The 27,560-nt window shown below is 51.0% G+C and overlaps 5 protein-coding genes across 5 annotated transcripts; 1 reads left to right on the top strand and 4 right to left on the bottom strand.

Annotated features, from left to right (window-relative positions):
• Positions 1–686: 686 nt before the first annotated feature.
• Positions 687–2,195, top strand: LOC128268075 (uncharacterized). The gene has a single exon (XM_053005085.1). It carries the CDS (start codon positions 687–689, stop codon positions 2,193–2,195), a length of 1,509 nt encoding a protein of 502 aa, XP_052861045.1.
• A 4,240-nt stretch (positions 2,196–6,435) lies between these two features.
• Positions 6,436–12,603, bottom strand: LOC128277731 (xanthine dehydrogenase/oxidase-like). The gene is made up of 7 exons (XM_053016238.1): positions 12,564–12,603; positions 12,330–12,502; positions 11,823–12,268; positions 9,335–9,747; positions 8,582–9,264; positions 7,157–8,527; positions 6,436–7,095 (listed from the first exon to the last, which is right to left on the bottom strand). The coding sequence occupies exons 1-7, from the start codon at positions 12,601–12,603 to the stop codon at positions 6,436–6,438; spliced, it is 3,786 nt and encodes a 1,261-aa protein (XP_052872198.1).
• Positions 12,604–12,936: 333 nt separating this feature from the next.
• Positions 12,937–14,918, bottom strand: LOC128277322 (UDP-glycosyltransferase UGT5-like). Its single transcript, XM_053015768.1, has 5 exons — positions 14,718–14,918; positions 14,543–14,630; positions 13,889–14,475; positions 13,379–13,821; positions 12,937–13,315 (listed from the first exon to the last, which is right to left on the bottom strand). The coding sequence occupies exons 1-5, from the start codon at positions 14,871–14,873 to the stop codon at positions 13,027–13,029; spliced, it is 1,563 nt and encodes a 520-aa protein (XP_052871728.1). The 5' UTR covers positions 14,874–14,918; the 3' UTR covers positions 12,937–13,026.
• Positions 14,919–15,293: 375 nt separating this feature from the next.
• Positions 15,294–20,440, bottom strand: LOC128267033 (uncharacterized). The gene is made up of 9 exons (XM_053003824.1): positions 20,391–20,440; positions 19,517–19,563; positions 19,263–19,435; positions 18,676–19,195; positions 18,290–18,619; positions 17,964–18,214; positions 17,443–17,904; positions 16,032–17,378; positions 15,294–15,953 (listed from the first exon to the last, which is right to left on the bottom strand). The coding sequence occupies exons 1-9, from the start codon at positions 20,438–20,440 to the stop codon at positions 15,294–15,296; spliced, it is 3,840 nt and encodes a 1,279-aa protein (XP_052859784.1).
• A 568-nt stretch (positions 20,441–21,008) lies between these two features.
• LOC128267936 (uncharacterized) lies at positions 21,009–26,386 on the bottom strand. Its single transcript, XM_053004899.1, has 9 exons — positions 26,251–26,386; positions 25,346–25,392; positions 25,103–25,275; positions 24,503–25,034; positions 24,109–24,438; positions 23,791–24,041; positions 23,260–23,721; positions 21,840–23,201; positions 21,009–21,778 (listed from the first exon to the last, which is right to left on the bottom strand). The coding sequence occupies exons 1-9, from the start codon at positions 26,298–26,300 to the stop codon at positions 21,119–21,121; spliced, it is 3,867 nt and encodes a 1,288-aa protein (XP_052860859.1). The 5' UTR covers positions 26,301–26,386; the 3' UTR covers positions 21,009–21,118.
• Between the last annotated feature and the right edge of the window lie 1,174 nt (positions 26,387–27,560).

Raw genomic sequence — 27,560 nt, 5'->3', positions numbered from 1 at the left:
GGACGTTTTCCTTTGGTTTTTCCGGTCCTGAGGTCTGGACCGCCTGAAGCGCCAGGAATGAGGTCACTTCCTTTTTTCTTTCACTTCCCTCTCAGGCGCCCTCCCAAACGGGGAGAAAGGAAAGCACACGTCGGGCCCGGAACGTAGCAAAAATCGTTCCGGATGTTTCTGACGACGTGTTTCTATTGTTTGCACTTTGGAAATAGCAGGAGTTGCGCTGGTTGCGATATGTCATCCGTCGAGTCGGGGGTCTAGGGACGACGCATTGCTCGACGCTGCATGCGCCGGGATGCTGACGGGGGGATCCTTTGGCAATGGATCCCGCGGAGGACACGGTATACACGGCCGACAATGGGCACTGCATATGGATGACGTTGGATATGTAACCTCAGCCATCGATCGGCGCTGGCATCGGTTGCAGCGTAGAAGGACTTGCGATGGTTCCGCTGAGTAGCGAGAGATTCCACTGTTGGCGTAGCAGATTTTGAATTTCTCATTAATTAACTGCGATTAGTGTTTGAAATGAGCTGGATGATAATGATTCTCCGACAGCTATCCGACGCTTCTTATCCCGATTATCCCGATTGTTGAACCGCAATGAACGAACGTGAGTGCTAATGCCGACCTTTTTTCGTTATAGGATTTACCAATCATGCGAACCCTACGACGACGCTGATCCTGCGATCATGTTCGAGCGTCGTCCCGTGTGGGGAGTCCTGATACTGCTGACGCTCGTGCTGACGGTATGGCAGATGGCGCCGCACGACGCTACCGTCTACCGGGAAGTGATGTCGGCACGTGACTATCCTCCGTCGGCGCTGCCGTCGTCGTTGGCGTTCGCGCTGCCCTACGAGCAGGCCGATCAGCAGCAACAGTATTCGGCCCATCCCGTCCTAACACCGCCATTCGGTGGCGAGGATAACGTGATCGGCGAGGACGAACAGGAAGTGGGCGCAGTGCGCCGTGGCACATATCTGAACATCACCTCGCCACCGTGGCTAGTGGCTGCAGTAGCCGCAGGAGCACTCTGGGAACCAGCAGTCAGCAGTAGCGCTAGTTTAGTCCAAACGAGGGAAGTCACCGGGGGTGAAGGGCGTACGACGGCCACCAGCAGTAACACCGCCGTTAGCAGTACACAGTCGACAGCGTCGTTAACATTAGTCAGTCCGTTCGAGGAATTGCTGCCAAATGAGGATTACACCAGTCTAATAGATTTAAAGGATTTTAAGTTCACCATCAACCACGACTACTGCGGCGTCGGTGGCGGAACCAGTAGTAGTAGCGACCGGAGTAATGCCAGCGGCAGCATAGTTAACCGAAGTACGCTCCCTTCCGGTGGGCCACCGTGGAGCAGCAGGAAGCGTCGAAGGAGAAGCAGCGCCGACGACGGGAGCCTTATGCGGGACGGAGTGGCCGTGCGATCGGCGCCGTCGGCGGCACCGCTGGTGTTGGTGCTGGTCCACTCGGCACCGGACAACGTTTTCAAGCGCAATACGATCCGCTCGACCTGGGGCCGACCCGACGGTCGGGCGCGTTTGATCTTCCTGCTCGGGGCAGTCAACACGAGTGCGGCCCAGCGGGCCATCGAAGAGGAGAGCCGCACGTACGACGATATCGTGCAGGGCAGCTTCGTCGATGCGTACCGCAACATGACGTACAAGCATGTGATGGCGCTCAAGTGGTACACTTACCACTGTCCCGGCGCCCGCTATGTTCTGAAAACGGACGACGACGTGTTCATCAACGCACCGGTCCTGTACGACGTGCTGGAGCGGGTTGCGCCCCAGCGGAAGCTGCTGCTCTGCCAGCTGGTTACGAAGTTGAGCGTCAAGCGGACGCACCGCTCCAAATGGTACGTGAGCTGGCGCGAGTACCCGACCCGCTACTACCCGCCCCACTGTCCCGGCTACTCGATACTCTACTCGCGCGACGTGGCCCGGGAGCTGTACCGGGAGGCGCAGCGTCAACCGTTCTTCTGGATCGACGACGTGCACATCACCGGAACGGTGGCACAGAACGTGAACGTTACCATCACGCCGATGGACTCGCTGTATCTGGACGAGGAGCAAAAGGGCGAGCTGCTCAGCCGGAAGCTCAGCGCTGCGGGCCTGGTGTTTTTCTTCACCAACCCCAACCTGCCGATGGACGAGATCCGGCGGCTCTGGTACGCGGTCACAGAACCGGCCCACCGGTGAACCGGATAGCAATCGGGCAGTGAATCTGATTGAAAGCTGCGGCTACATTCTTTGAATGTTTCGTTTTGTTAGCGTGTCGCTGGTTGGTTATGTAAAATAGGTTTTCGAAAGCATTAGCTCAATACTCATCTGATATTCTTGTATGTCTCATTGTGAATCTTACCTGAGCACTACATTCTTTCGTCCTGTGTTCGGATTGTATATTTTAGGAGCGTTAGCCCTTTTTGTATATTTTGAAAGTATCTGTTTGCGTCCAGCAGACTCATTGGCAATCTGCTAGATTTCTTCACCTTACACAACTGTATGAAGCGGTGGCTGGTATACCCCGTAGGGATTGATGAGGCGTCGTAACCAAACCCAATCTCTAAGAGAGAGAGAATACGAAAAGGTCTTGCGAAAGTGATGCAATCAAAAGCTCAAACTGTATCGATTTATGTAGGTAATAATAAATGCGAATTGAAACCGAGACGTAGAAAGCCATATATACACGAATATTATTGAAAAGTTGTATAACTATGTAGAGTCACCGCGGCGTTGGTGGGATGCTAGAGCAAACGTAGCTAGAAAGAGACTGTGCCGGTGTGAACGTAAAATAGTGAACAAAACAAATGCATGCAAATAACTAGGTTTTTGAAAATACGTGCAAAAGTTCGACTGTTTTAAATAAAAAAAAACAACCAAAAGAACGAAAGTATGATCTAGAATTCATCACAAATCTTATGCAGTGTTCGAATATGAACTCTTTATCCTAGTTCAAAAAACATATGATACAATGTTTTCGGTGAATGAAACACAAAAATTCAAACAAAGATTAAAATAATGTTAACACCTAACAACCGGTAGAAGGAAAGGTGCAACACAATAGAACAGATTCTAATTGCGTGTGGCAGATACCGGGGGTAGTATCTTCGATTACAATTTAGCGAGTGGAACTACCTATGAACTTTGAAGCACTTCAAAACCATTCTGTTTAACAATTTGTGATAGGCATTGAACGGATGTCGGAGAAATGTTTAGACGGCGGTGAACCGTGAATTTTATGCTTTGTACCTAAAGAATTCGAATAGTTTTATTTCCCCGCCTTTTGTCTCATTTACCGTACTATTTTCGTACTATTTCTCAAACCTGTTTAGTGAAGGCACTCCGCTCATAAACATATTAGTAGCTGGTCCAACAAGAAGTGTTTTCAAAGTAATTCTATAAAGCACCGTATGGCTCAATGTAGCTCACCTTGTAGCGCTTTCTTCGTACGGTCAGTTTACGGCATGTTCTCTGCCTTTGGTCTATGAACCCGAACACACGGTGGCGCATGAGGTACTGTAGGTTTCCATCCCATTTTTTATTCCATTTCCTTCTTTCCTGCGTCAATTAAGTACAATCTCGCAATTCTACAAACCAACCGATTAGCCGGCGTCGCCACGGCCGCGGGAATGCGTCGTGTGGGCTCTCATTCTAGTAGCACCGTAAGGAATTAGCGCGTAGAAAGAAAGTTGTAAATAGTTGGTACCGAAGCGTAAGCGAATCTTCCACAGTTCACCTATCGTTCGATTTCGAAAGCGGAAAGCGGAATTGGAGTCAGGATCTAGTTGAAGTACTAAACTTAGCCCTCGCAAGGTGGCGAGTGAGCCTAGCGAAATTAACACGACGTTTGCGTGTTACACTAAAGTAGTTGGGAAAGGTAATGGTACCTTTTTCCAGGTGATACAATTATTCCTAGCGATAGCATCACCAGTAGCTGCAAAAGAAACGAAGTGGGAACAACAGGAGTAGCAGGAATTTGAGCATTACATGCCAACCGATCAGATAGCGAGAAAGTTTACCACGTGCCGGGTCAACGATGGCAAGTTAGTATTATACCGAAGAGCGCACGTGCGCGTCCGAGAGAGAGGGAGAACAAGAGGAAGATAGTTAACTTTGAATAGATCAAATAAGTAACTAAACGTTAATGTAGCTAGCAAAATCCTCTATTTCTTGTTAGTGTAGAAAGAGAGAAACAAAAACGAATGTAAGGAAGAACATATTTCAATCGAGCGATTACTGAAATGATATTACTGTTAAGCCAGGACGATAGTGTAGTCGGTAGGCAAATGAACTCAGTAATTGCAACTTAGTGAGATTCTTCATGAACGATGCGTATGCGTAGTACCAGTCTTAGATCTTCACGGGAGAACGGAGCATTATGTCCTAGACATTGACGAATTCGCACCGGTTGCAGCGGATCCATAGGTCGTGGCCGGATCTGTAAACGGTGGTGAACACAAACCAAACGATGGTAAAGGAACACTGTTTACAAAAAGCTAAAAAACAAAGAGAGAAACCCTCGCGCACAGTCGTGAACTAGGAATTATGTAGTTTGTGGTGGGGAGAGAGGAAGAAAATAACACACCGAGAAAGATAACACATGTGAAGAGTTGCTATTTCTTTCGAGACAAACGATGACAGACATGACTTTCAATTGATTTAAACGATATTTATTTCCCAATCTTACAGTCCATCAAGCGTGTGGCGGAACGGTGTGCTTTATTTCCTCAAAGTTTTTGAACTGAAATAGAATGACGATGTACGTTATGATGGCAGCGAAGACCTATGATCGATCGAGAGAGAGAGAGTTTTGTTTCATTTCGCTCGATCATGCCATGGGCTGAACAAGAACTTACGCACGTTGTAAAAAATTTGCAAATTCATTTCGAACAATCCACAGGCCGTTATTTTCGGTGAGTCCATCATCAGCTTGAGATTGATCAGATCGTAGCAATCCTGCGGTGATTAATGCTCAAGCTGAGTCGCTTACAACTGTGACTCTTCACCGACCAATTACCTTTTGAGTGTCCGTTTGTTCGTTCATATTTATGTACTGCATCGATCTTAGACCTGTTTTAAAGTCCACTTCCTGTAAAGAAGCGAAAGGAGCGATTTAAGGAGTTTCTATGTTTTATCGGAAGGCCTACTGTTTGACTCACCTTCGTTTCAATCGAACTATAAAAGTATACCATACTGTAGAACAACGTCATGTGCACCGTCAACAGTGTAGCATTGAGATAGAGCGTCGTGTTAAGAGTATCAGTCTGATACAAAACGATTACCAAATATGCGTGAATTGAACAAGCGGCGAAATTTTCCGCCGTAAGCACAAGCAACAGAAGCCCGAGGGATTGGGTGAGGCGACGCTTGAAAGCGAACATCCTATCAAGAACCTCAAATATGGTAAACGGTACCTCTGAGGAACTGTAGAGACCACCCTGGCCAACTAGCAACGTTCGCAAGTGTCCATAGCTCTGTGAAATGTGCATGCCGAAGAATATAACGAACATTTTATGCAAATCTATCGCCAAGGTTACTATGCCGTTACCCAGCAATATTAGCGCGGTGTCCAGGGTTTGAATATCGTAGTACCAATGGGCCACCATAAAATAAGTTAGAAGCAGCACTTGCCACAGAACAATCACCCCAAGCGATACCTTGAATAGGCTGTACTGGTACGCAAACTTAGTTGTGCTCCTAATGTCGCGAATGGCCTTCGACAGAGGAACGAGTGCATTGCAAACAGCCAAAACACGGCTTCCGTAACGAACCATCCAGTACAGGACTATGTACATGACCACTTTGTTCACAAAGTACTTTGTAAGGCCTAAGGTTATCATTATGGAGCTAGTGGAGGTTTCGAAGTTTTCAACCACGTACTTCACCTCGTACCACGTTGCGGTGGCGACGATGGCAGCGATGACTGCTATGTTGCGCTTGCTATTTTTTCTACGCACTATCACTTCATCCTGCGAGATGTCCACGTGGATGGGCGACACCAGCAGAAGGTTGAAAAAATTAAGGATCCGCAGTTCCTTCATTGATGAAATTGTTATAAAATAGTGATGTCAAACCCACCGGCACACTAACTACAAGCTGCATACTGATTTAGAGCTTGGGATCAGAGCTTTTGGCACCGTTTACCGCTCGATGTTTGATTTCGATAAAAGTATTTTAATAATTCGAAAGGCTAGCATTTGTTATGAAAACGTTTTCAGTGTTACGTGTGTACACACGTACAATGGTTATCGTAAACCAGTTGCCACGTCTAACATCGAATCTATCGTTAGGATCGATTGTTGGATTGTATCATGCAGCGATGGCCTAACTTCTTTCAATTAATAATTTAAAAGGTGGTGAAAGTATGGTTAATGTAATAGCGTGCTATTAGGTTGCATATTCATTTGTAATCGACTCATATCCTAGCCGTGACGTCAGGCTAGTGGAGCAGATATTGGTTCCAGGAGTGCCCGACATGTCGTTGAATCCTATCCGGCGTGCTAGGGGATCCCAATGGTATCCACCGTTTCGCCGCACCCGCATCAGCCCGTGCCGCGTTTAAAGCATTCCGTAGAGCAAACAACACCACAATCGCCATGTTTACCGCTGGCTCACCAGTTGCTTTCGACCGCTGGACGCCAGTAGGATTAATAGTGTTCTGTAGTAATCGTATTCGGAAGTCAATCGGTATATCTTGGGCTCCCGGTGGTCGATAGTGCCAGGAGCGGTTAGTGAGCAGTGCCCCGGTATGCGGTTCGTAAACGAGGGCCTCAGTCAAGTACAGTCCAACGCCCATCATGAAAGCGCCCTCGATTTGACCAATTTCGATGTCCGGGTTCAGCGTTATGCCGGCGTCCTCCAGTATGTCGACACGGCGCAGCAGCACGTTTCCGGTCAGCACATCCAGTTCCACTTCGGCACAGCTCGTCGCCCACACACTGTACGGTGGAAGCTCCACACCGTTGTACATGGCTGTGGCGCAAAGGTCGACACCTTGCCGGTGACATTCGGTCGTAAGCTCTTCCCACCGAGCATTTGGATTCCGCAGCCGAACCGGTTCCATTCGTTGCAGAAGCGTTTCACAGGCGATCAGTACTGACTGCAAGGGACGTGGCTTAAGGGCACTATTGCAAGAATTGAGTGTTTTGCGATGTACTTACATGAGCCACCGCTTCGCTGGTGATACTGGCCTGGGTGCAGAAATCGTTCGGGGCGGTCAGATTGGAAGTCGGTTTGATGGTGATTTTCTCCAGCGGCAGGCGCAGTATGTTCGCCGCAACCTGGACCGCCCTCGTGTTGATGCCCTGTCCCATCTCGATCCCACCGTGCGTGATGGCGACGGTTCCATCGGTGTGGTATATGGACACCAGCGCATGGAGCGTTCCAAAGTACGCAATCGGATACTTGAGCGGAACGATAGCAATTCCCCTCTTGCGCCAACGGTGTTCGGAGTTAAATTGTAGTATTTCTTCCCGCCGTCGATCGTACTCGGTGCTCGTGCGGAAGTCTTGAAGCAACGAACGCATCGCGGAGTCTGCGGGCATATTCCGAAGCCGCACTTCCAAAGGATCTTCGCCCGTCACGAACGCGATGTGCTCCATGATCGTCTCTATCATTCCGTACGCTTCCGTCGTCCCGGGGGCACGGCACCAAGTATTGCTGGCGGAGTCCGTAATGGCCGTTTTGGACACCACCTTCCAGCAGTCCTTGTTGTAGCAGTTCCCATAGTACGGTTGTACGAAATCCGGTGCCTCGTTAGAGTTGCATCCTGCGTCGTGTAGAAACTCGTTTCGCAGATTCAAAACCGTTCCGTGTTTGTCCGTAACAACCCGATACGATGAGACGATTCCATACCGCTTCCCGACGGTGCACATATTCGATTCCATTATCATCACGAGACGAACCGGTCTGCCCAGCACATGGCAAGCCAAGGCACACGCACACGCAATCTGTACCGCGCGAGACGCCTTCCCTCCGTAGCCCCCACCGATACGTCGAACTGACAACTGAAGACTGTTTTCAGGCACACCCAGCATCCGGGCGATGGCTATTTGCGTGAGAGTGACCGCTTGCGTTGCAGAATGTACCACCATTCCATCCTCCAGCGGAACACAGCCACAGGTTTGTGTTTCCATCGTGTAGTGGTACTGACCCGCAGACTCGAATATCCCCATTACTTCCAATAGCTCGGTGCCTTTCGCTCCAAGTTGATCACTATAATCTGTACCAGTAAACCCATAATCGATTTGCTTGATCCGATCCTCGGCCTGGGCGTCGGAAACTTCTTTAACGGTGGGATAGACAGGACCGGAGCTGCTTTCCGAGTAGTTGATCGCTACTCTTTTGGCACCCATTTGAGCTATGTCGAAGCTTGTTGCTACGATGATCCCCACCGGTTGACCGTGGAACAGGATACGCTGGCTACAGAATATTTCCTCCACATTGGGACTAAACTCCGACTTGAGTGGCATAAAATCGTTCGCGCCGGGTATGTCGTTCGCCGCGTAGAACGCCACCACACCTGGTAGTAGCTGTAAATTAGAAAGATTGTTAGCTTGGTTCACTAGAATCCAAGGACCTCTTACCAATGCAGCCGAAGGATCGATGGAAATAATTTTCGCGCCCACTTTGGTCCCGTGAACGAAGGCAGCATATAGCTCGCCCGGTAAGTGTGGCATGTCGTTGGTGTACTTGGCCTCACCGGATGCTTGCAGTAGGCCTTCAAGCTTCGGACATTGTTTGATGAAGCTGTCATACTTTTGTGATCCGCTAGAAACAGGTCTTTTGGAAAAGGTTCCACCTGATCTGAACTCTTTTCTGACCGAACCAGGGGCGATGCTGAGCACGAACTTATAGAACAAGGATAAGGCTACGTTCTTTCGATACTCGGGGTCCGTATCAGGCAACACCCAGTCGGGCTTCAACTCTTCCGCCAGGATCTTCAGGGCGCCTTGCAAGGTTTCGTTGGTAAGTAGATTCTTCCCTTTCAGGAAGTCTTCCGTCCTCGATGCATGCGTAAACTGGGGGTTGATGCCACCGAAACAAACGTTGCTTGTTACGATACTACGGGAACCGTCCGTTTGAACCAAGAAAGCACCGTTGACGTAAGCGTGAGCATTTTGGGCTCGAGGCATAACTTTGAACGATCGATAAACGACGGCATTCGGATCTAGTGGAGGAAGCACAACGTTCAGTAGCACTTTCTTGCCCATATCCAGTGAAACGTATTCCGATGGCTTGATGGTCGAAGTTATGCCTTCTGACGCCACTGAAAAAAACGCCCAAATTGCTCGATATTTGATGTCAGGCCACTTGCCACTTTCCATTCCTTTACTCACCGATAGTCAATTTGGCGTTGGCTGCTTCCAGAATTAAATACAAGTCCGACGGGAACTCGTTGTGTTGGTGTTTGATACTTAGATTTCCTGCGATAGTACCAGTGTTCCGAACGGGTACGTTTGCAATCTGGCCAACGTGACTGGCTAAGCGCTCCAGATAGGAAAAGTGTGAATGTTGCTTCGCTGTAACCGCCATCAATTCCTTGAGCTCTGTTAGAGATGTTCCTGCTCCGACGGTGAGTGAGCTGTCTACCGAATGTGACCTCAGCTCGTGAACAGCATTGATATCGATAAACACTTCCAGCGCATCGCTTCGACGGTACACTCCGTGGCCGGTGTTCCCACCAACGAGCGTATACGGCCGATCACCGATGGTCTCGAAGATGGCGAAAATATCGCTCACGTTGTACACTCTCACACTCTCGATCGCACCTCCGGGCAGATCGGTTCGTTCTTTACCTCTCCTCCGCTCCTTTTTGCCCAGTCAAAAAGAAAGAAGTGACAAGCGACTCCGGGTGCGGAAAAAGGTGCCGCCTTCCTCCGCGCGTTGAATCCGGGGTGTAAGTTTTATCTTTTAGGGAACCTTTCTCGTGACTGGGTCCCGCGAAACCTTGTTTTTCAAAAGCAGACCATAGTGCGAAAAGCGGGAATAGTGACCATAGCGTAAACAGTGTGTGACCCCAAAAAATTAGGGACCAGTAGGCTTAGCGCCAAAAAGGAAAAACTCTTTCTTCGCCGTCAAAAAAAGATACAAACCTTTTCTGCGTGAAGGATCATAAGGTCCCTAGCAGCACAGCTGCCCAAATGTGAAAGCGCGTGCGCGTGGGTTTGCGTGTCTGCGCGTGTGGAAGCGGCAGACCATAGTGCGAAAAGTGGGAATAGGGACAATAGCGTAAACAGTGTGTGACCTCAAAATTTAGTGACCAGCAGGCTTAGTGCCAAAAAGGAAAACTTTTCGCCGTCAAAAAAGATACAAACCTTTTTCCGCGTGACGGTTCATAAGCTCCCTAGCAGCATAGCTGCCCGGGAGTGAAAGTGCGTGCGCGTGAGTTTGCGAATCTGCGCGCATGGAAGTGGTGCGTGTGGGCGTGTGTGTGTGTGCGTGGGTGTACGCGTGGGTGCGGTCCTGTGTGCCTTCTGCATTTTTTTTTTTTCCGCGGTTCCCTCAGCCGCCAGTCATTACATCAACCCGGACAGTTAGCCCGTCCTTCTGACACAGACACCCTCCTTACACACTTTCTTCCGCATTTCCTCAGCCGCCGGATATTAAAATCACACCGGTCAGGTAGCCAGATCTCTGGCACGGACACCTTTACGGTTTTACGGTTTTTCCCCCTCGCCCGATAAGAAAAAAGCACTTTTTCAGCCTGCTCTTAAAAAAACACGGGCGCACAAAACTTACCCCGAGCTTCCGGTCAGACAACATAGTTTCTACGCATTCTGGTCTTTTCCCAATCACCTCTCCTTTCCACTGGTCCAAACCAGGACATTAAAGTGCCGGGTACCGCTAACGGCGACCGTGCCGGTGATACCCGTCGAGGGACCCTTTTTCAGCCGTTTCGCTACGATCACGCCGTCGAAACTACCTGCGGACCCGAGCGACGTTCAAGCCAGCGGGGTGCGGATGGTTTTTCGTCAAATCACCCGTATACCCGCCCGAAAAAAGGGTGAATGAATATCGCGTGTGTGCAGTGAAGTGATGTGCCAGCGGCAGTGAAAGTGCAAGTGTATTAAAGTGCCAGGGCACCGCAAGCGGGTACAGGGCCGGAGCACCCGTATAAGGCGTCGGTGAAACGGCTGTCGGAACATACAAAACAATAAGCTAAGTACTTTCTTCCTTCTTCCTGTCCTGTCCACCCAAATAAAGAAAGGAAACTTTTAAATTTCCTTAAAAGAACAGGCCTTTTCCCCAAAATATAACCCAAACGAAAATCTTTTCTGCCGCACCTTCTGCCTTCTCTTTTCATTTTATTCTCCCGATTATTTACCTATTTATTCAATTTTTTGTTCTTATTATTTATTTAACTAAATAAAAACACCTAAATTAAGGCATGCAATAATAGTTTTGGATTTGATGAAGTGGAGGCAGAAGCGGGCAAAATCAGATATTTTTGGGAAAAATCCCAAATTCGTAGTGGAAAATCCCTCTGTAGGGTTACGGATTCTCACCACAAAATATCTAGATCGACCTAAACTAGACCCCACTGGAATCAATCTAAATAGACGATTAAGATAGAAATAAGTTAGAGTTAATAGTAGTTAGTCTAGTATATAAGGGAGATAAATGACAAGCTATTGCAGGTCAAAGTCCCTAAAAGTCATCAAACAACAACCAGTTTACGTCTCTCGGAAAGGCCAGGGCTTCAAACACCCAGGAACCCTGATTGACAACTGGTAGTTGAATGAAATTAAATTTAAAAAGAGACGAATGCTAGGCTATTACAGCTCAAAGGCTCTTTAATACAAAAGAAAAAAAAAAACGTTGTACACTCTGTACCAGTCGCGGTTCTCTTGGAAGCGCAGATGAAGAAGATCTCGATTAGTTCTGCCTGCCACGGAACATCGTCCCTCACAAGCCGACCCCGTTTTGGAACACTTCCCGGTGAGATCCTCGATGTCTGGACATTTTCGCTGCAGCTTCTCGTCAGCATCCACCGCCAAGGCTTTAAAAGCATCCAGAATGGGCCGGTAACCGGTGCAACGGCAAATGTTTCCGCCGAACGATTGCTCGATCTCCTCCTTGCTGACCTTGGCGTTCTTGGCCTCGAGCAAACTGTACATACTCATTACCATACCGGAGGAGCAATATCCGCACTGGGATCCGTTGAAATGGGCCAGCAGCTTTTGCGCTGCATGGTATCCGGTTCGCTTGCTTCCAATGCCCTCGACCGTCGTAACGTGCAATCCGTGACAAGCGAGTATTGGGAACAGACACTGCCGAGGAAATTAGGCAAAATCTCATTTATCGTATTTGTAATTACGCTTTACGACTCACCGAGTTGACCGCACACGAAAACGGTTGCCCAGTGACGGGATGGATTCCACTGAGATTCACAACACACACACCACATCCTCCCTCGAGGCACATGAACTTGGTCCCGGTCAGATGGGCATGATCCCGGATGAAAGTGTTCAACGTTGTTTCTGTGCTCACATCGTTCGGCGTAACTATCGAGTAGGCTTAGTTTGAGAACAAATAACGCATACTGTACTCCAAAGTCAAACATACCCTCAAATTGCTGTCCATTTATGGTGAAATGAGCTGCCATATTGGCCGCGATATTCCAGATAAACCGTGCGTTGGTACAACTATAAATAAACGGAACGCCTCGTGGCTAGCTGCGAAGTTAGTACAACGTTACGAAATGGCTTTCACTTTCAGACTGACTGTGGGTTTTTGCGTTCGCTCGCGGACACCGTGATCAAAACGCGGCCTCGGATGCCACAGTCTCGGATGTGGTGGGCTCGTAGTGGAGAGCTAATTGCTGGCGTTTTAGCCTAGATGCGCTTGGCCGCAGTGTGAAAGAGAAATAAAAGTGAACGCATCATTTGTTCTTTTCTTGTGTGATGGAAATAAATCATATGGCGAACTTTATTGACTGGAATGACGACTGTTATTGTTATAAACTATCAAATCTAACAAGAGCTATAGCATACGAAGGCTACTATTCCTTAACGTAACAACTGACTCTTCAATTTATCTTTTTGGACGAGTTTTTGCTTTTGGGCTTAATCGCATAGAAGAACAGTTTCTTCAAACCGTAACCTATGAGAACCAGGATCGCTCCCGCTACCGCAATAATAAATGCGTAAACGTCTAGATTGTTGTACTCCACAAAGTTTAGGTCCTGCGCCGCCGATATCAGGTGCTTCGCTCCATCGTGCCGCAACACATACTCGACCCAAAACTTGGCCAAATCCATCGGCGCTAGTGGTTGGTCGCGCAAACGTCGTGAGATTGTCGCTATTTTCTCGGAGTACCTGTAGAAACAGAAAGAGTGTTAGTAACCGCGGGTCTTTAAACGTGCCCCACGTGTAGTGTACTTTTCGTTGTTCAACACTTCGTTGACAGCTTTCTCGAAGGAAGCTTCGTTTAGCTTGGTGTACGCCACTCCAATGCCCCATCCGGTGAGTTCCGCTCGAGCCATGTTGAGCAGCTGATCGCCAAAGATCGGTATTCCGACGACCGGTACGCCATGGTAGATCGATTCCGTGCAGCTCAGTAGGCCTCCGTGCGTGATAAACAGCTTCACATTCGGGTGAGCCAAGATGTCATCCTGCGGGAACCACTTCCCGAGCAGGAACTTCTGTTTGTCCAGCACCAGCGTATCATCGTCCCATTTCCAGATAATGTTCTGCTTCAGGCTCGACAGCACTCGTATCACATCATCGCGCTTCTGTTTGTCCATTTTCGACGGCTTCAGATTGGAGCCCATCGAGAAGAACACAACGCCGTGCTCTGATTGTTCGATGAACGTTCTGATGTCCTAGACCAAGAAGAGTAACACGATATTACAGTTTTGACCACGAAGAACATGAGCTTACGATACTCACTTCCGGCAGCGGATTAACTTTCCGATTGATGTGAAACCCGCCGACCTCTACCAGGTTGGGCAAATAAGGTCGGGGGAAGCTTAAGCTGAAGTGACTGTTGACCAGAATCACCGACACTCCGTGGCGACGCATTTCGCTCAACGATCGGGTCGCATTGGGGAAGAACTGATCATAGTAGCGTTGCTGGATCGAAAGACCCACGAACCCCATCAGTCCCTCGTCAAATGCAGTGATCAGTACATTGCCAAGTCGCTGCCAGAAGTTCATCCGGTCCGTGAAGCTCGATATCGGGTGCGGCACGTACGAGAGCGGCTGCGGTGATCCCGTGAGCGCGTTCACCCATGTCGAGGCACCGAAGGTGGACATTCCCACCACCGGGCAGTTAAACCGATCGGCAAACCCGAGAAACACATCGTCAAGGAAGACCTCCAGCACCAACAGGTCGAACGTTTCGTCGGAACGCAGCAGACTTTGCACCGCCGGCGATGTAAGCGTGCTGTTTGCAATGTGCTCAATGAAGGCCGTCAACTCCGACATCTTTTGCACGATATTGTCGTCGGTGCGTTCGAACACCCGATCCATGAGGTCTGCAAGTGTCAAACGGTAAGTAGTCCGTAATGGAAGCAAATAAGGCACGGATAATTCGAGACTCACCGTCAAATATTCGGCTGTTGAAAGTAACGTCCAAGTGGCGATAGGTTTTCGGGGCATTCTTCAAAGGAAACGGACTGATGACGGTTACCTGCACAGAGCGGAGGGGCGATCAGCAAACCGGGCTAAGCCATTAAGACCCAAACGTAGTCACGGGACACTCCACATTACACCATACCTCGTGGCCATCCAGAGCGAGCTCCTTCATCAGGGCGGACCCTAGTATCCAGTGTGACTTGGAGGTGGTCGGAAAGATGCTGAGAATCTTGGCCGATTCTGCCACCGCGAGGGCGTACAGAACGACGGCCAACACTTTACACCCGCTGTGTGCCATGACGGAAACCCGGAAACGTACACCACCGAGCAGCTGATCAATCTATCTAATCTCGCGGTCAGAAGCGAACTGACTTCCAGCGCCGGATGACTTGTTTGTTGGCCGTGACGGTGCTTTTCGCTTCGTAACTGTGACGTTGAGGTTCGTGGCCGAAAGCTGCCAACTCATGCTCAATACCGGCACTGCCGCCAAGCACGCGATAGATCTGGTGGTGATATATGGTGTGGGGGTGTGAGAGAATGGAATCTTTATCTTGAAAGGTCTCTATCTCCGAGATATCGGTGGATGAAGTGGTCAAGACTGGAGCAGCGATAAGGTAAGAGTTTCACGTGTATTTTATTTATTATGTACCGTGTATATAATTAACCCAGATCCCATTCACCTGTTGAAAAATAAAGGTTTATGTACTTCGAGCGTGGCTTAGATGAGTTTAAATTGATCGATCGCCGTGCCGGCCTTGAAAAAGACTTGATCGGGTGTCGAAGCAGACCCCAGCGGGATCCAGTCGTCCGGGCGTCCGGCATCTTTTTGCGCCGACCGCAAAGCATTTCGTAGAGCAAACAGGGCCACAACGCTCATCGTCAACGCCGGCTCTCCGGTTGCCTTTGACCGAAGAACTCCGAACTGATTGTCGCCGGTCTGTAGCAATCGGATACGGAAATCGACGGGAATGTCCTTCGCACCGGGCGGTTTGTAGTTCCAGGTGCGGTTCGTCAGCAGGGCACCGTTGGACATATCGTACACCAGCGCCTCGGATAGCCAGTAGCCAATGCCCATAATGAAGGCACCCTCGATCTGGCCCACGTCCACCCCGGGGCTGATACTTTCACCCGTATCCTCAAGGATGTCGACACGGCGCAGCTGAACGTTTCCGGTCAGAATGTCTACTTCGACTTCTGCGCTGGCCACACCCAGGATTGTGTACGCCTTGAGGTCCGACTGTTTGTATTGAAACATGGCGCTCAAGTCGACGTCCCTGGAATAACAGATTTGGGTGATCTGATCCCACGAGGCCGTCTTGAACTCCGCCTGGATTGGTTTGATGCGGGCGTTGAGCATCTCACACGCCCGTTTAACGGCCTGTAAAGCATGAAGGGAAGGGACACTCGACTGTCGGAAGGACACTCCATTCGTCTTCGACTCGAAACCCGTACTCACGTAACAAACCACCTCGCTGGTCCCACTGCCACCGCTCATTGCCCCGTTCGGAGACGTCAGGCTACTCATCGGCTTCATCGCAATCTTTTCCAGTGGCACGCCGAGAGTGTACGCCGCCACCTGTGCCGCCTTGGTGTTGATGCCCTGTCCGATCTCGATTCCCCCGTGCGTGATGGCGACCGACCCATCCTTGGCGTAGATGGACACCACGACGTGCAGGGCTCCGAAGGGGACCATCGGAAACTGCATCGTGGTCATCGCAATGCCTCGCTTCCGCCAGCGGTTGGCTGCGTTAAACTCGTCGATCGACTTCCGTCGCCCGTCGAACGAAATATCCTGCCGGAACAGGGGCATCAGCTGGCGCAGCTTGTTGTCGCCCTTCATGTTGAGCGCACGCACCACCATCGGATCGGCCCCCGTCTCCCAGGCGATGTGCTCCATAATGGTTTCGACCATCGCGATACCCTCGGTGCTGGCGGGAGCGCGCGTCCAGGTGTTGGCGGGCGCATCGGTCACCAGCGGCCTACCGAACACCTTCCACGCGGCCGAGTTGTACGACAACCCAAAAACGATCGTGGCATCGTCAACAACATTTTCGTTCAGATTACACCCGTAGTCCTGCAGGAAGTTGTTGGTCAGCTGCAGAATCTTGCCCTTCTCGTCCACGTCCACCTCGTAGTTGCTGATGCAACCGTACCGCTTTCCGATCGAGCCCATGTTTGCCTCGATGGTCATCACGAACCGGACCGGACGGCGCGTAAGATACGCGGCCAGGGCACAGGCGCACGCAATCTGTGAGGCGCGCGTCAGCTTCGCCCCGTATCCACCGCCCAAGCGACGCACCACAAAGTTGAGACTGTTCTCCGGCACCTTCAGCATCGCAGCGATGGCCACCTGGCACAGGTCGACCCACTGCGTCGAGCTGTACACATCCATCCCGTCGTCCTCGATCGGCACACAGATGCAGGTCTGTGGTTCCATCGTGAAGTGATACTGCCCCTGGAGTTCCAGGCGTCCACGGATTTTCTTCGCCGCAGTCACTTCAACCCTGGTTGGTTGGTCCACGAAGCGTTCCTTCGGTTGACTCTGCAGTAGTGCCTTGATGGTCGGATAGACGGGATCACCTGAGACGCGCTCGTACAGTATCTTAACCAGCTTCGCGACACGGTTCGCTAGGGGGGAATTTTCCGCCACGATCACACCGACCGGTTGGCCGTGGAACAGCACTCGGCCACTGCAGAACACTTCTTCCACGTCCGGGAAGGAGAAGTTCATCTCGCTCGACATGAAGTTGTTCTTCCCGGGGATATCTTTCGCAGAGTAGAAGGCAACCACGCCCGGAACTTTCTGTCGGTGAAGCGGGACACGGCTAAGTGACGGAAACCTTTCACGGTCTACCGGGCAAACTTACCAGCGCTTCCGATGGGTCGATCTTGCCGATCATGCTGTGCGGTTTGGTTGCCACGACGAACGCGGCGTGCAGTTCTCCGGGGAGCGGTGCCATATCGTTCATGTACTTGGCCTCCCCAGACGATTGCACTAGCCCCTCCAGCTTGGGGATGTTCTTCGTGAGTGGCCAATTTTTCTCGATCGTCTCGAACGTTTGCTGACCGGATGAGAGGGCTCTCTTCATAATGGTCGCACCGGACGTGAAGCGTGCGTTGAGGGTGACGTTATGCTTTGCCGCCACACTCAACACAGCCTTGTAGAAGAGTGCGATGGCCAAGTTCTTCCGGTACTCGGCCGAAGCGTCCGGTAGAACCCAGTCCGGATCCAGCTCGCCAGCCAGCTGCCCAAGTGCTTCCCGAAAGATCACCGAATCGAACAGCCGCTTGCCGGCGAGGAACTGTTCCGTTCGGGTCGCATGTGTAAACTACGAAGTGGGAAAAGCTCGGTAAGAATGTAATCGAGCCGGTGTGGAGTCTGTCTCACCTTGGGACTGATGCCACCGAAGCAGATGGAGGCCGATTTCACCGTCGTCTTGTCGCTCTTGAACCGCAACAGGATGCAAGCGTTCACGTAGGCGGGCGCGTTCTGGGCACGAGGCATTATTTTGTACGACCGAAACGCGTTCACCGTCGATCCGATCGGTGGCAGCGAAATGCTTTTCAGCACCTTTTTGGCCATACTCGTCTGGAGAAACTGCTGGGCGCTCATCTGAACGGTTTTGATGCGCGATTCGGCTAGAGGATGGTTTGGTTGAAAGATCGCGTGTTAAAGGCGGTTTTGGGGGGTTGAAACTCCGCAGAACACCTTACCGACGCTCAGTTTGGCACCGACGGCTTCCAGCATCAGGTACACGTCGGACGGGAACTCGGGATGCTGATTTTTTATCATCAAGTTCCCAGCGATCGTTCCGACACTGCGGATCGCAGGGCTAGCGACCAGATCGAGATGCTGTGCCAACTCGCGACAATAGTTGAAGCTCGGGCGACTGTTGGCTGTCTTGTTGAGGAGGTCCAGAAACTCGGCCAGATTCACGTTTCCGCCGACCAGCAGTTCGTTTGCACTGACGTAGTAGCTGCGCAGCTCCTCCACGGAATTTACATCGATAAACACCTCCAGTGACTCGTTCCGACGGTAAACACCTGAATGGCGATCAAGGATACTAGTGTCGACGTGGCAAATCTTACCGGGGTCTTACCGTGGGCGGTGTTTCCAGCCAGCAGCATATAGGGCCGGGTGCCGATTTTGTCGAAGATCGCAAACACATCGTCCAACGCGAACACCTTATGCCACTCGCGGTTTTCCGCAAACACGAGCTGAACCGGACGTTGGGGTTCGATTAGGCTAGCCGCGATCGGGCATGGTCCCGAGCATACGGCGCCCGTTTTCGGGCACACCTTCAGCTCCTCGATGTCCATGATGTCGCTGGGGGCCTCCGTTGTGAGCGACTTGAACGCATCGAGGATCGGACGGTACCCGGTGCAACGGCAGATGTTACCACCGAGCGCATTTTCGACCTCCGTCATCGAGACGTTACCGTTCTTCGCTTCCATCAGACTGTACATGGTCATTACCATGCCGGGCGAGCAGAATCCGCACTGGCTACCGTTCATCTGCGCCAAACGCTCCTGCACCGGGTGATATCCGTCCCGCTTATTTCCCAGCGCCTCCACGGTCTTGATGTCCAGCCCATGGCAAGCGAACACTGGAAACAGACACTGAGCGACGGAAGCGAACAGAGTTAATTGTGGCGGTGTGCAGGACGCGAATGATCGCGGTACTAACCGAGTTCACCGACCAGGTCCGGGTGTCCTTCGTGACGGGATGCACACCGGACACGCTCACAATACACGCACCGCAGCCTCCCTCCAGGCACATGAACTTCGTCCCGGTCAGGTGAGCATGGTTCCGGATGAAGGCGTTCAGCGAGGTGCCCAGCGGCACGCTTTCTGCTTTGGCTAGTGACGGATTGGACGGTAAGCGGTTGTGGTGATCTTTCGTGATCTCCACAAAACCCCCTAAAATTGGTCGCTACTCACCTGTGTACGTTTTGTCGTTAATGGTGAAGGTAACTTCGGAAAGTGGACTTTGGAAAGCAAGAACAATGAATTATAAAGTTGATGGAAAAATAATTATTTCTGTTTTTTATTATAGTTTTTTTGAAAAACGTTAAAATACCAGAAAAACAAAACAAAAACAACCCATTTTGGTTTATCTCACTAAGCCATCCCATCCCCAGGGCAAAACGAGTTTCGAACGAAAAAATAAACCGCAGAACGCGACATGGCAAGGATAAATCTCATCCTGCTTTTGGTGGAATGGTTTGGCGCAAGAAACTGCCCTTGGCAACACTGAATCGTCTCGACAGACCAGCTGAGGGGCCATTGGCCGCTACGTCTGCGGATCTGTCTCGTGCGAAATGTATCGCAGCGGTTTTGGGGACTTCTCATCAACCAATACTTTGGGTAATAAAACCAAAGCAGAGACCGAAGAGGATGCGTAAAAAAACGAATAAGAACCTTTTCTTGAAAACCCGTTTTGGATGAATGTATGTACAGCAGAGAAGACATGTTTTAAATCGCACATACTGTATGTTTTTTTTTATAAAGCGTTAGAACTTGCTTTAATTTAAAATAATGAATTGTAAATTAGTAAATCCAATAAGTTGGTTCAAGTGTCTTTCGAGTGGAAGCCAAATTTGCAATCGTTGAACTATTCTGTAATGTATACAACATTTTATATTTACTTTAATTTTACATTATGTGTGAAATGCACAAAATGTAAGAAAAATGTAAATGTTTGAACCTTTGGGGTATTGTAGAACGATCTTGAGCACCGCTATGAACGTATCGTTTGTTTCGGGTTGTTTTTTTTATAATTCTTTGGTCACCAATTCGGTTATTAAATAATTACCTCTCATAGCTTGAGCTACCCCAAATGTACGATCCAAGCGATGATAACATCTCGATAACCCACTGTACTGTACCAATGTACTAAGAAACACTTGCGAAAACCACCGTAAACCAATTTCTTTTCCTAAAAGTTGTGAACGATTTAACGCTTAAGTTAGACCACGGCAAACCGTGCAGGTCAAGCCTCCGAGACAGAATGGTCCACGTTTTGGCGACCAGTCTTCGCGAGATGAGCAAACCGTTCTTAGCATGTCCCTCTTGAAGAAAGTCGCAAACGTATGCAGTTCACCGAACATGTGTCTCTTTCCCGCGCATGGTGGCCGGCGCTCGTTGTTTGATTTTCCGAACGTAACAAAACATCCAAACAAGTTTTTTGTCGAAAAAGAGATACAGTGTGCTGGTGTTTGTTTGCACATTACATAAAACGGAACAGAAAGGGTAAAACCGGTTGTGTTACTACTTATGTTTTATTACTGCCAAAGAAGATGTTGAGAAGTAATCGCAGTATGCGTCGAGAAAAAGGAGACCATTTTTTGTCGATGGAGACGCTTGGTCTTCTTCTGATCGGAAGCCTAAATGAGAAATAAACCACGAGATTGAGTTATTTAAAAAATGCACTATGAATATGTTTACTTTATTGAATCGTTTTGCTATAATCAAATGGATGGAAAAAACATAATACCAGCACCAGGTAAAATTGAAGTGATTTTTTAGAGCTCGCATGTCCATTCATGTCAACTTGTACTGTTCGGTGGCATTTCCCGCCAGCATAAAGACCTGATCCGGCGTGGATGCCGGCCCCATCGGTATCCAATCGTCCGCCAGTCCCGCATCCTTTCGCGCCGCACGGAGCGCATTCCGAAGGGCGAACAACACCACGATCGACATGTTGAGCGCCGGTTCGCCGGTGGCCTTCGAACGCAGCACTCCGGCCGAATTAGAGCTTTTCTGTAGGAAGCGCACGCGAAAATCGACCGGAATGTCCTTGGCGCCCGGTGGCTTGTACGTCCAGGTGCGGTTCGTGAGAAGTGCCCCATCTTCCATGTTGTAGACGAGCGATTCGGTCAGCCAGTAGCCGACGCCCATAACGAATGCTCCCTCGATCTGCCCTACGTCGATACCGGGGCTCATACTTTCGCCCGTGTCCTCAAGGATGTCAACACGCCGCAGCTGAACGTTGCCCGTCAACACGTCAACCTCAACCTCGGCACAGCTCAGACCCCAGATAATGTACGGTTGCAGGTCCGTCGCTTTGTACTGGTACGAGGCGCACAGATCCACGTTCCCACCGTAACACAGCTGAGTGATGGTCTCCCACGGCAGATTCGGGTGTGCGTCGCGGACCGGCTTCACTCGTTCGAGCAGTATTTCGCACGCTTTCTTCACCGCCTAAAAGAATCGAGAGTTAGGGTAGCCCCTGGGCAAACCGAACTCTCTCCCATATACTCACGTAGCAGACGGCTTCGCTCGTCATGCTGCCACCGGTAACGATGGCGTTCGGCGACGTCAGACTGGTGGTCGGTTTGATGGAGATTTTCTCCAGCGGCAACCCCAGCACGAAGGCCGCCACCTGGGCCGCCTTGGTGTTCATGCCCTGGCCCATCTCGATTCCGCCGTGCGTCACCGAGACGGTTCCATCACCGGCGTGGATGGCCACCAGGGCATGGAGCCCCCCAAAGTACCCCAATGGGTAACGCATGAGCGAGATGGCGATGCCACGCTTACGCCACCGATTGCTGTCGTTGAACTGGCCGATCGCCACCTTACGCTGCTCGTACTCTACATCCGTCCGGAACTGTGGCAACAGTTCGTGCATTTTGCTCCCCGGCGGCATGTTGGTGAGCCGCAGCTCCAGCGGGTCCAGTCCCGTTTCCCACGCGATGTGCTCCATTATGTTCTCGATCATCGCGATACCCTCGGTGGTGCCGGGGGCCCGGCACCACGTGTTGCTGGGTGCGTCCGTTTTGACCTCCTTTCCAACGACCTTCCACGTGCGTGTATCGTAGCAGTTGTTGAAGAACTCCGTCGTCGCCGCGCTGACCGACTCGTTCAGCGATGACCCGTAGTCCTGCATGTAGGTGTTAGTCAGCTTCACAATGCGGCCACCCGCTTCCAGTTCCACCTCGTAATCGCTGATGCAACCGTAACGCTTCCCGATTGAGCCCATGTTCGACTCGATCGTCAGCACGAACCGTACCGGTCGGTTTTGCAAGTGGGCTGCCAGGGCACAGGCACACGCAACCTGAGTGGCCCGCGATATCTTTGCCCCGTATCCACCACCCAACCGGCGGACGGTAAAGTTGAGACTGTTCTCCGGCACCTTCAGCATCGCAGCCATGGCCACCTGGCACAGGTCGACCCATTGCGTCGAGCTGTAGACATCCATTCCGTCTTCGATCGGCACACAGACACACGTTTGCGTCTCCATCGTGTAGTGGTATTGGCCGGCCATCTCGAAACGTCCCGCGACCTTCTTGGTAGCGCTCACATTGACCCGATAGGCCGAACCACGCTTGCTGGCACCCGGCGTGAAGACACGATCTTCCGATCGACGCGCCTCGACGAGTGACTTCAGTGTCGGGTAGATCGGTTTCGAAGCTGGCTTTTCGTAGATCACATTGACCAGTGGGGCCGCCAGATACGCTTGCTCGAACGTTTCGGCCACAATCACCCCGACTGGCTGGCCGTGGTACAGGACCTGGCCGCTGCAGAAGATCTCCTCCACCTCCGTGTTGCCGAGGCTGGCCGGCATGAAGTTGTTCGTGCCCGGAATGTCCTTCGCCGAGTAGAAGGCGACAACTCCGGGAGATTTCTGGGGGTGAAGTCGACCAATCAGTATCCGCTAACGAATGGGCAGCGGCTTCACTTACCAGCGCGTCGGCTGCTTCGATCTTGGCAATCCGTGAGTGTGGCCGAGTGGCGATCACGAACGCCGCGTACAGCTCACCGGGCAGAGGCGGAAGATCGTTGGTAAACTTCGCCTCACCAGTCGTCTGGGCCAGGGCTTCGACTTTCGGGATGTTCTTCGTCAGTGGCCAGTATTTCTCGTAAGTGTCGAATGTCTGGTGACCGGAGGACAGCGGTCTCTCGAGAACTGTACCGCCCGAGCGATAGGAAGGGTTCATCCGTACCGTTCCCTCGGGGGCGATGCAGAGCAAAAATTTGTAGAACAGTGCCATCGCCAGGTTCCGGCGGTACTCCTCGGATGCATCCGGCAGAACCCAGTCCGGTTTCAGCTCGCTGCCGAGCTGGGTCATCGCGGCCTGGATTGTGTCCTCGTCGAACAGCTTCTTTCCCGCGAGCAGCGTTTCGGTTTGGGTGGCATGTGTAAACTGTCAAGAGAGAGAGGGGGGAAAATACGTAAGTCTCACGATCAGCGATCGCCCGTGGACGATGCTTACGTCGGGATTGATGCCTCCGAAGCAAATCCTGATCGACTCCACGGTCAGCTGATCGGTGGACAGCTTGGCAAGGAACGCACCATTGACGTACGCGTGAGCGTTCTGCGATCGGGGCATGATTTTGAACGATCGGAAGCAGTACCGCGACGGATCAAGCGCCGGTAGTGTGACCGTCTTTAGCACCTTCTTCTGCATGTCCATGCGAACGAACTCGGCCGGCGTTGTCTGAGTAACTTTGCCACCGGTTTCAGCTGTAAAACGAGACAAAAACGGTTACCAAACACGGCCCGAATTTTTGTGCGCCTATCGTTCTCTTACCGATCGTTAGCTGCGCTCCAATGGCCTCCAGCAGCAGATACATATCGGACGGAAACTCGTGGTGCTGATTCTTGATACTCAAATTACCGGCAATAGTTCCCGCGCTGCGAACCGGCACATTGGCGATCAGATCGATGTGACGTTCCAGGTGTTTGCAGTACGAAAAGTTCGGCTGATGGGTGGCGGTGGTGTCCAGAATTTGCATAAACTCCCCAAGTGAAACGTTCCCACCGACCGCCAGTTCGTTGGCGGCCAGCGTGTGCGCGTGCAGCTCTTCGACGGCGTTAATGTCGATGAACGCCTGCAGCTCTTTGCTGCGACGATAAACACCTACGAGTGGGAGGGGACGCGTGTTAACGAGCTAATCATGCGGCGCCGGAGCGCACCTTCCTACCGTGGGCCGTGTTTCCCGCCACCAGCATGTACGGTTTAGTGCCGATCGTGTCCAAGATGGCGAAAATATCGTCCATTCGCGACACTTTGTGCCACTCGCGGTCGTCCTCGAACAGCAACCGAACCGGGCGCTTCAGGTCGGCCGCCGCCGAAGGACATTTGCCGCCGGAGCACGCGTTACCCGTACGCGGGCAGCGCTTCGGTAGGTCTTCGATGTCCTTGCACGCGTCCAGCAGCCGCTCGTCGGCATCAACCGTGAGCGACTTGAACGCGTCCAGAATGGGGCGGTAGCCGGTGCAGCGGCAGATGTTGCCACCGAACGCGTTCTCCACATCGTCCATCGAGACCGCTCCGTGGTTCGCTTCCATCAGGCTGTACATGTTCATGACCATACCGGGCGAGCAGTAGCCACACTGCGTCCCATTGAATTGGGCCAACCGCTGCTGGATCGGGTGGTAGCCGTCCTTCTTGTTGCCAATCCCTTCGACCGTTTTCACGTCCAACCCGTGGCAGGCAAACACCGGAAAAAGGCACTACGGAAATGGAAAAGGGTTAGCGGTGGTGCGCTCTCTCCAGGTCCAGCAGTGCCGCGTCGACGTACCGAGTTGACCGCCCATGTTTTCTTCTCCTTCGACACCGGGTGAAGCCCACTCAGATTCACGACACAAGCACCGCAGCCACCTTCCAAGCACATAAACTTGGTGCCGGTCAAATGGGCCTGGTTGCGGATGAAGCTGTTGAGCGACGTACCGACGGGGACGGTTTTTGCGGCGACTGCCAGGGGGAAGACGTAGGGTAGAAGTCAAGATGTGCTGTTTGGAGAGCCTCACACCGGAACACTCACCCGTGTACGGTTTGCCATTGATCGTAAAGCTAACTTCCGTCAAGGGGCTGCAAAATGATAATTATACAAACACTTGTAATTATTTGCCCATTACTAGCCTCCCCGCAAGTAGTGGAGCTGATGACGACGCCGACAACGACCGCGATTTTTTTGCCGATAATGCCTTGTGCGAAAAAGAATTACATTTGAGCCTCATTTGGCATGCAGCTAGTAACGGATGCGACAGGTTCTGCATCTCTATGATCTTTGCCTTTCGAGCGATCGGATCTCCTTGACTGATGCCAATCTGTGCATTGCTTAGGTGCTATATTGTTTAAGAAAACGATTGTGATTACAAACTATGTATATAGTAAAACTATAAATGAAAAAGTTTCCAATCTAAACCTACGAAGATTTATCTTAAAATTTCTCTACGCACTGCGAATAAAGTGCCAAAATTGCGCAGCACTTTTAATAGCAAGATCCCAGAGGGCAAATAACCTTGATCTCTTCGTTTGCCGTTCGTCCGTTCCGCCGACCGACACTATTAAATGCCGAAACAACGCGTACCCGAAACGGCCAACCGTTCGTGGTACGCGGTTGCTGTGGTTTTGTCCGTGTTGGGCCAATGGCGTGCGAGAGAGTTTTTGGATTGCGAAGCGGACACATAGATGATTGGGCATAACGGCGAAGAACCGGTCATGACAATTGCTTTTTTGCGAGGGACGGTTGCCCAGCAGCTTGCTGAGACGAGCAAGAGCATCGGATCCAGCAACCAGATTTACGGCTAGACGTGAACCGGTCCTTGGCCCGCGCTGGTTGCCTGGCAACCATCACTAACTGAGGTAATGGTTTAGGTATTTGGCTTGAAATTTACACAACTGAAAGAAAAGGGTTAGTGAATAAAAAAGATAACGGCTACTTACTTGTCGCTTTCCGAGCTTCCCCAAATGTAGCTTCCCAGGGTTGACAGCATTTTGCGCCCTGTGCCTGTCGTTTATCTGCGTGCTTTATTGCGGAACTGGCAAAACTGCAACCAACAAGTAGTGCACCGTTTCAAGGTCAGCTCCTTAACCCGTTTACAGAAGACAGCCGAACCACCAAAACACTAGAACCACCGTACACACCAACAGCAGCACAAACAAACCACGATACGAGATCCGGCCGTCCTCTCACTACGACTGATCGCGAGCGAGTGTCCGCGGACCACTCAGTCTGCGCCATCGCGGTGGTGGCTCTCACGATCCGGTCGTTTAACTTTTTTCAACGATAACCGGTTATCAACGGCGCCGCGTCACGGTAAAAGTGACCCAGACCAGCTATCAGCTGTTTTGGCCCCATTAACAACATACATTATGCACCACCACCACCTTTTTGATCGACAGCTGATGAGATTGGTGTGTACGATCGTTCTGCAAAGCCGATTCGAGTAATGATGGTGGCGCTATGACCTAGCAAACATACTCGGTAGGCCACAATTTGGCAATTTTTTGCCCCGTCGGCGACAGTTCAATCATCAAATGGCGCTTTTGCTGTATAATGATAGTTAAAGGCGATGACCGTGCCCGGTTCGTCATTTCTTTGATGGGCCCGCCCTTATGGCTTCACCCGGTGGCCGGTGTTTGAGTCGCCAAACCGCTGATTCGGAACGATAATAAACGGGCAATTACGTTACGTTTCCCAGCTTTTCCAGACACCTTCCCGTCCAGTGTTTGGAGGTTTGAGCCTGGGTTTGGGTTGAGTTTATTTTTCACATGCAAAAAGTTTGTTTCATAGGTTCATTTGTTTTCCTCTTACTAAACACTACTGCACGCGCTCCCCCGTTCGGCGTTCTCTAGTCCCATAAAAATGCTGCCGACCGCGCCAGATTCCTAGCGAGTGAACCTAAAAATCCATCGCCGGCCCAATTCCGTGCGTTAAATCGCTCTCTCTGTGGTGCGCTACTATTTGACCCATTCCGGGCTGGTTGTGGTTCTCTTCCTGCGCTATGTTTGATATTTAAATTGTTCTCTTGCTTTTATCGCACCTCTCCTCCACTCCTTTGCCGGATTTCCTTTTGTTTCTATTGGGCGTGTTCAAAAATGCCTTATTCTGAGCTTATTCGGTAAGATGGTACGGAATTATCGATGACTTTGACACTGGGTGCTGCGGGGGCCACCGTTTTTTCGGACACCGTGTTAAAAAGCTGGGCACTGCGCGGCAGCTGTGGCCACCATCACCAGCACCTAGTTCGCTG

The sequence above is a fragment of the Anopheles cruzii genome, chromosome 2, assembly GCF_943734635.1.
Source record: "Anopheles cruzii chromosome 2, idAnoCruzAS_RS32_06, whole genome shotgun sequence".
Classification (NCBI taxonomy): Eukaryota; Metazoa; Arthropoda; class Insecta; order Diptera; family Culicidae; genus Anopheles; species Anopheles cruzii.
This window is presented reverse-complemented; position numbering and strand designations above follow the sequence as displayed.

Coding starts and splice junctions, on each gene's coding strand:
- LOC128277731 (XM_053016238.1), bottom strand. CDS start 12,603: ATGGCAGCTCATTTCACCATAAATGGACAGCAATTTGAGG. Junction 9,748..11,822: donor AACCGCGACTGGTACAGAGT/GTACAACGTTTT, acceptor CGAGAGTGTGAG/AGTGTACAACGTGAGCGATA. Junction 9,265..9,334: donor CAACGCCAAATTGACTATCG/GTGAGTAAAGGA, acceptor CGTTTTTTTCAG/TGGCGTCAGAAGGCATAACT.
- LOC128267936 (XM_053004899.1), bottom strand. CDS start 26,300: ATGCTGTCAACCCTGGGAAGCTACATTTGGGGAAGCTCGGAAAGCGAC. Junction 24,042..24,108: donor TGGAGCGCAGCTAACGATCG/GTAAGAGAACGA, acceptor CTCGTTTTACAG/CTGAAACCGGTGGCAAAGTT. Junction 21,779..21,839: donor CGAGCGAAGCCGTCTGCTAC/GTGAGTATATGG, acceptor CGATTCTTTTAG/GCGGTGAAGAAAGCGTGCGA.
- LOC128268075 (XM_053005085.1), top strand. CDS start 687: ATGTTCGAGCGTCGTCCCGTGTGGGGAGTCCTGATACTGCTGACGCTC.
- LOC128277322 (XM_053015768.1), bottom strand. CDS start 14,873: ATGGCACACAGCGGGTGTAAAGTGTTGGCCGTCGTTCTGTACGCCCTC. Junction 14,476..14,542: donor CAACAGCCGAATATTTGACG/GTGAGTCTCGAA, acceptor TGACACTTGCAG/ACCTCATGGATCGGGTGTTC. Junction 13,316..13,378: donor GAAGTGTTGAACAACGAAAA/GTACACTACACG, acceptor CTGTTTCTACAG/GTACTCCGAGAAAATAGCGA.
- LOC128267033 (XM_053003824.1), bottom strand. CDS start 20,440: ATGTTATCATCGCTTGGATCGTACATTTGGGGTAGCTCAAGCTATGAG. Junction 17,905..17,963: donor TCGGTGGCATCAGTCCCAAG/GTGAGACAGACT, acceptor CCCACTTCGTAG/TTTACACATGCGACCCGAAC. Junction 17,379..17,442: donor TCGACCCATCGGAAGCGCTG/GTAAGTTTGCCC, acceptor CTTCACCGACAG/AAAGTTCCGGGCGTGGTTGC.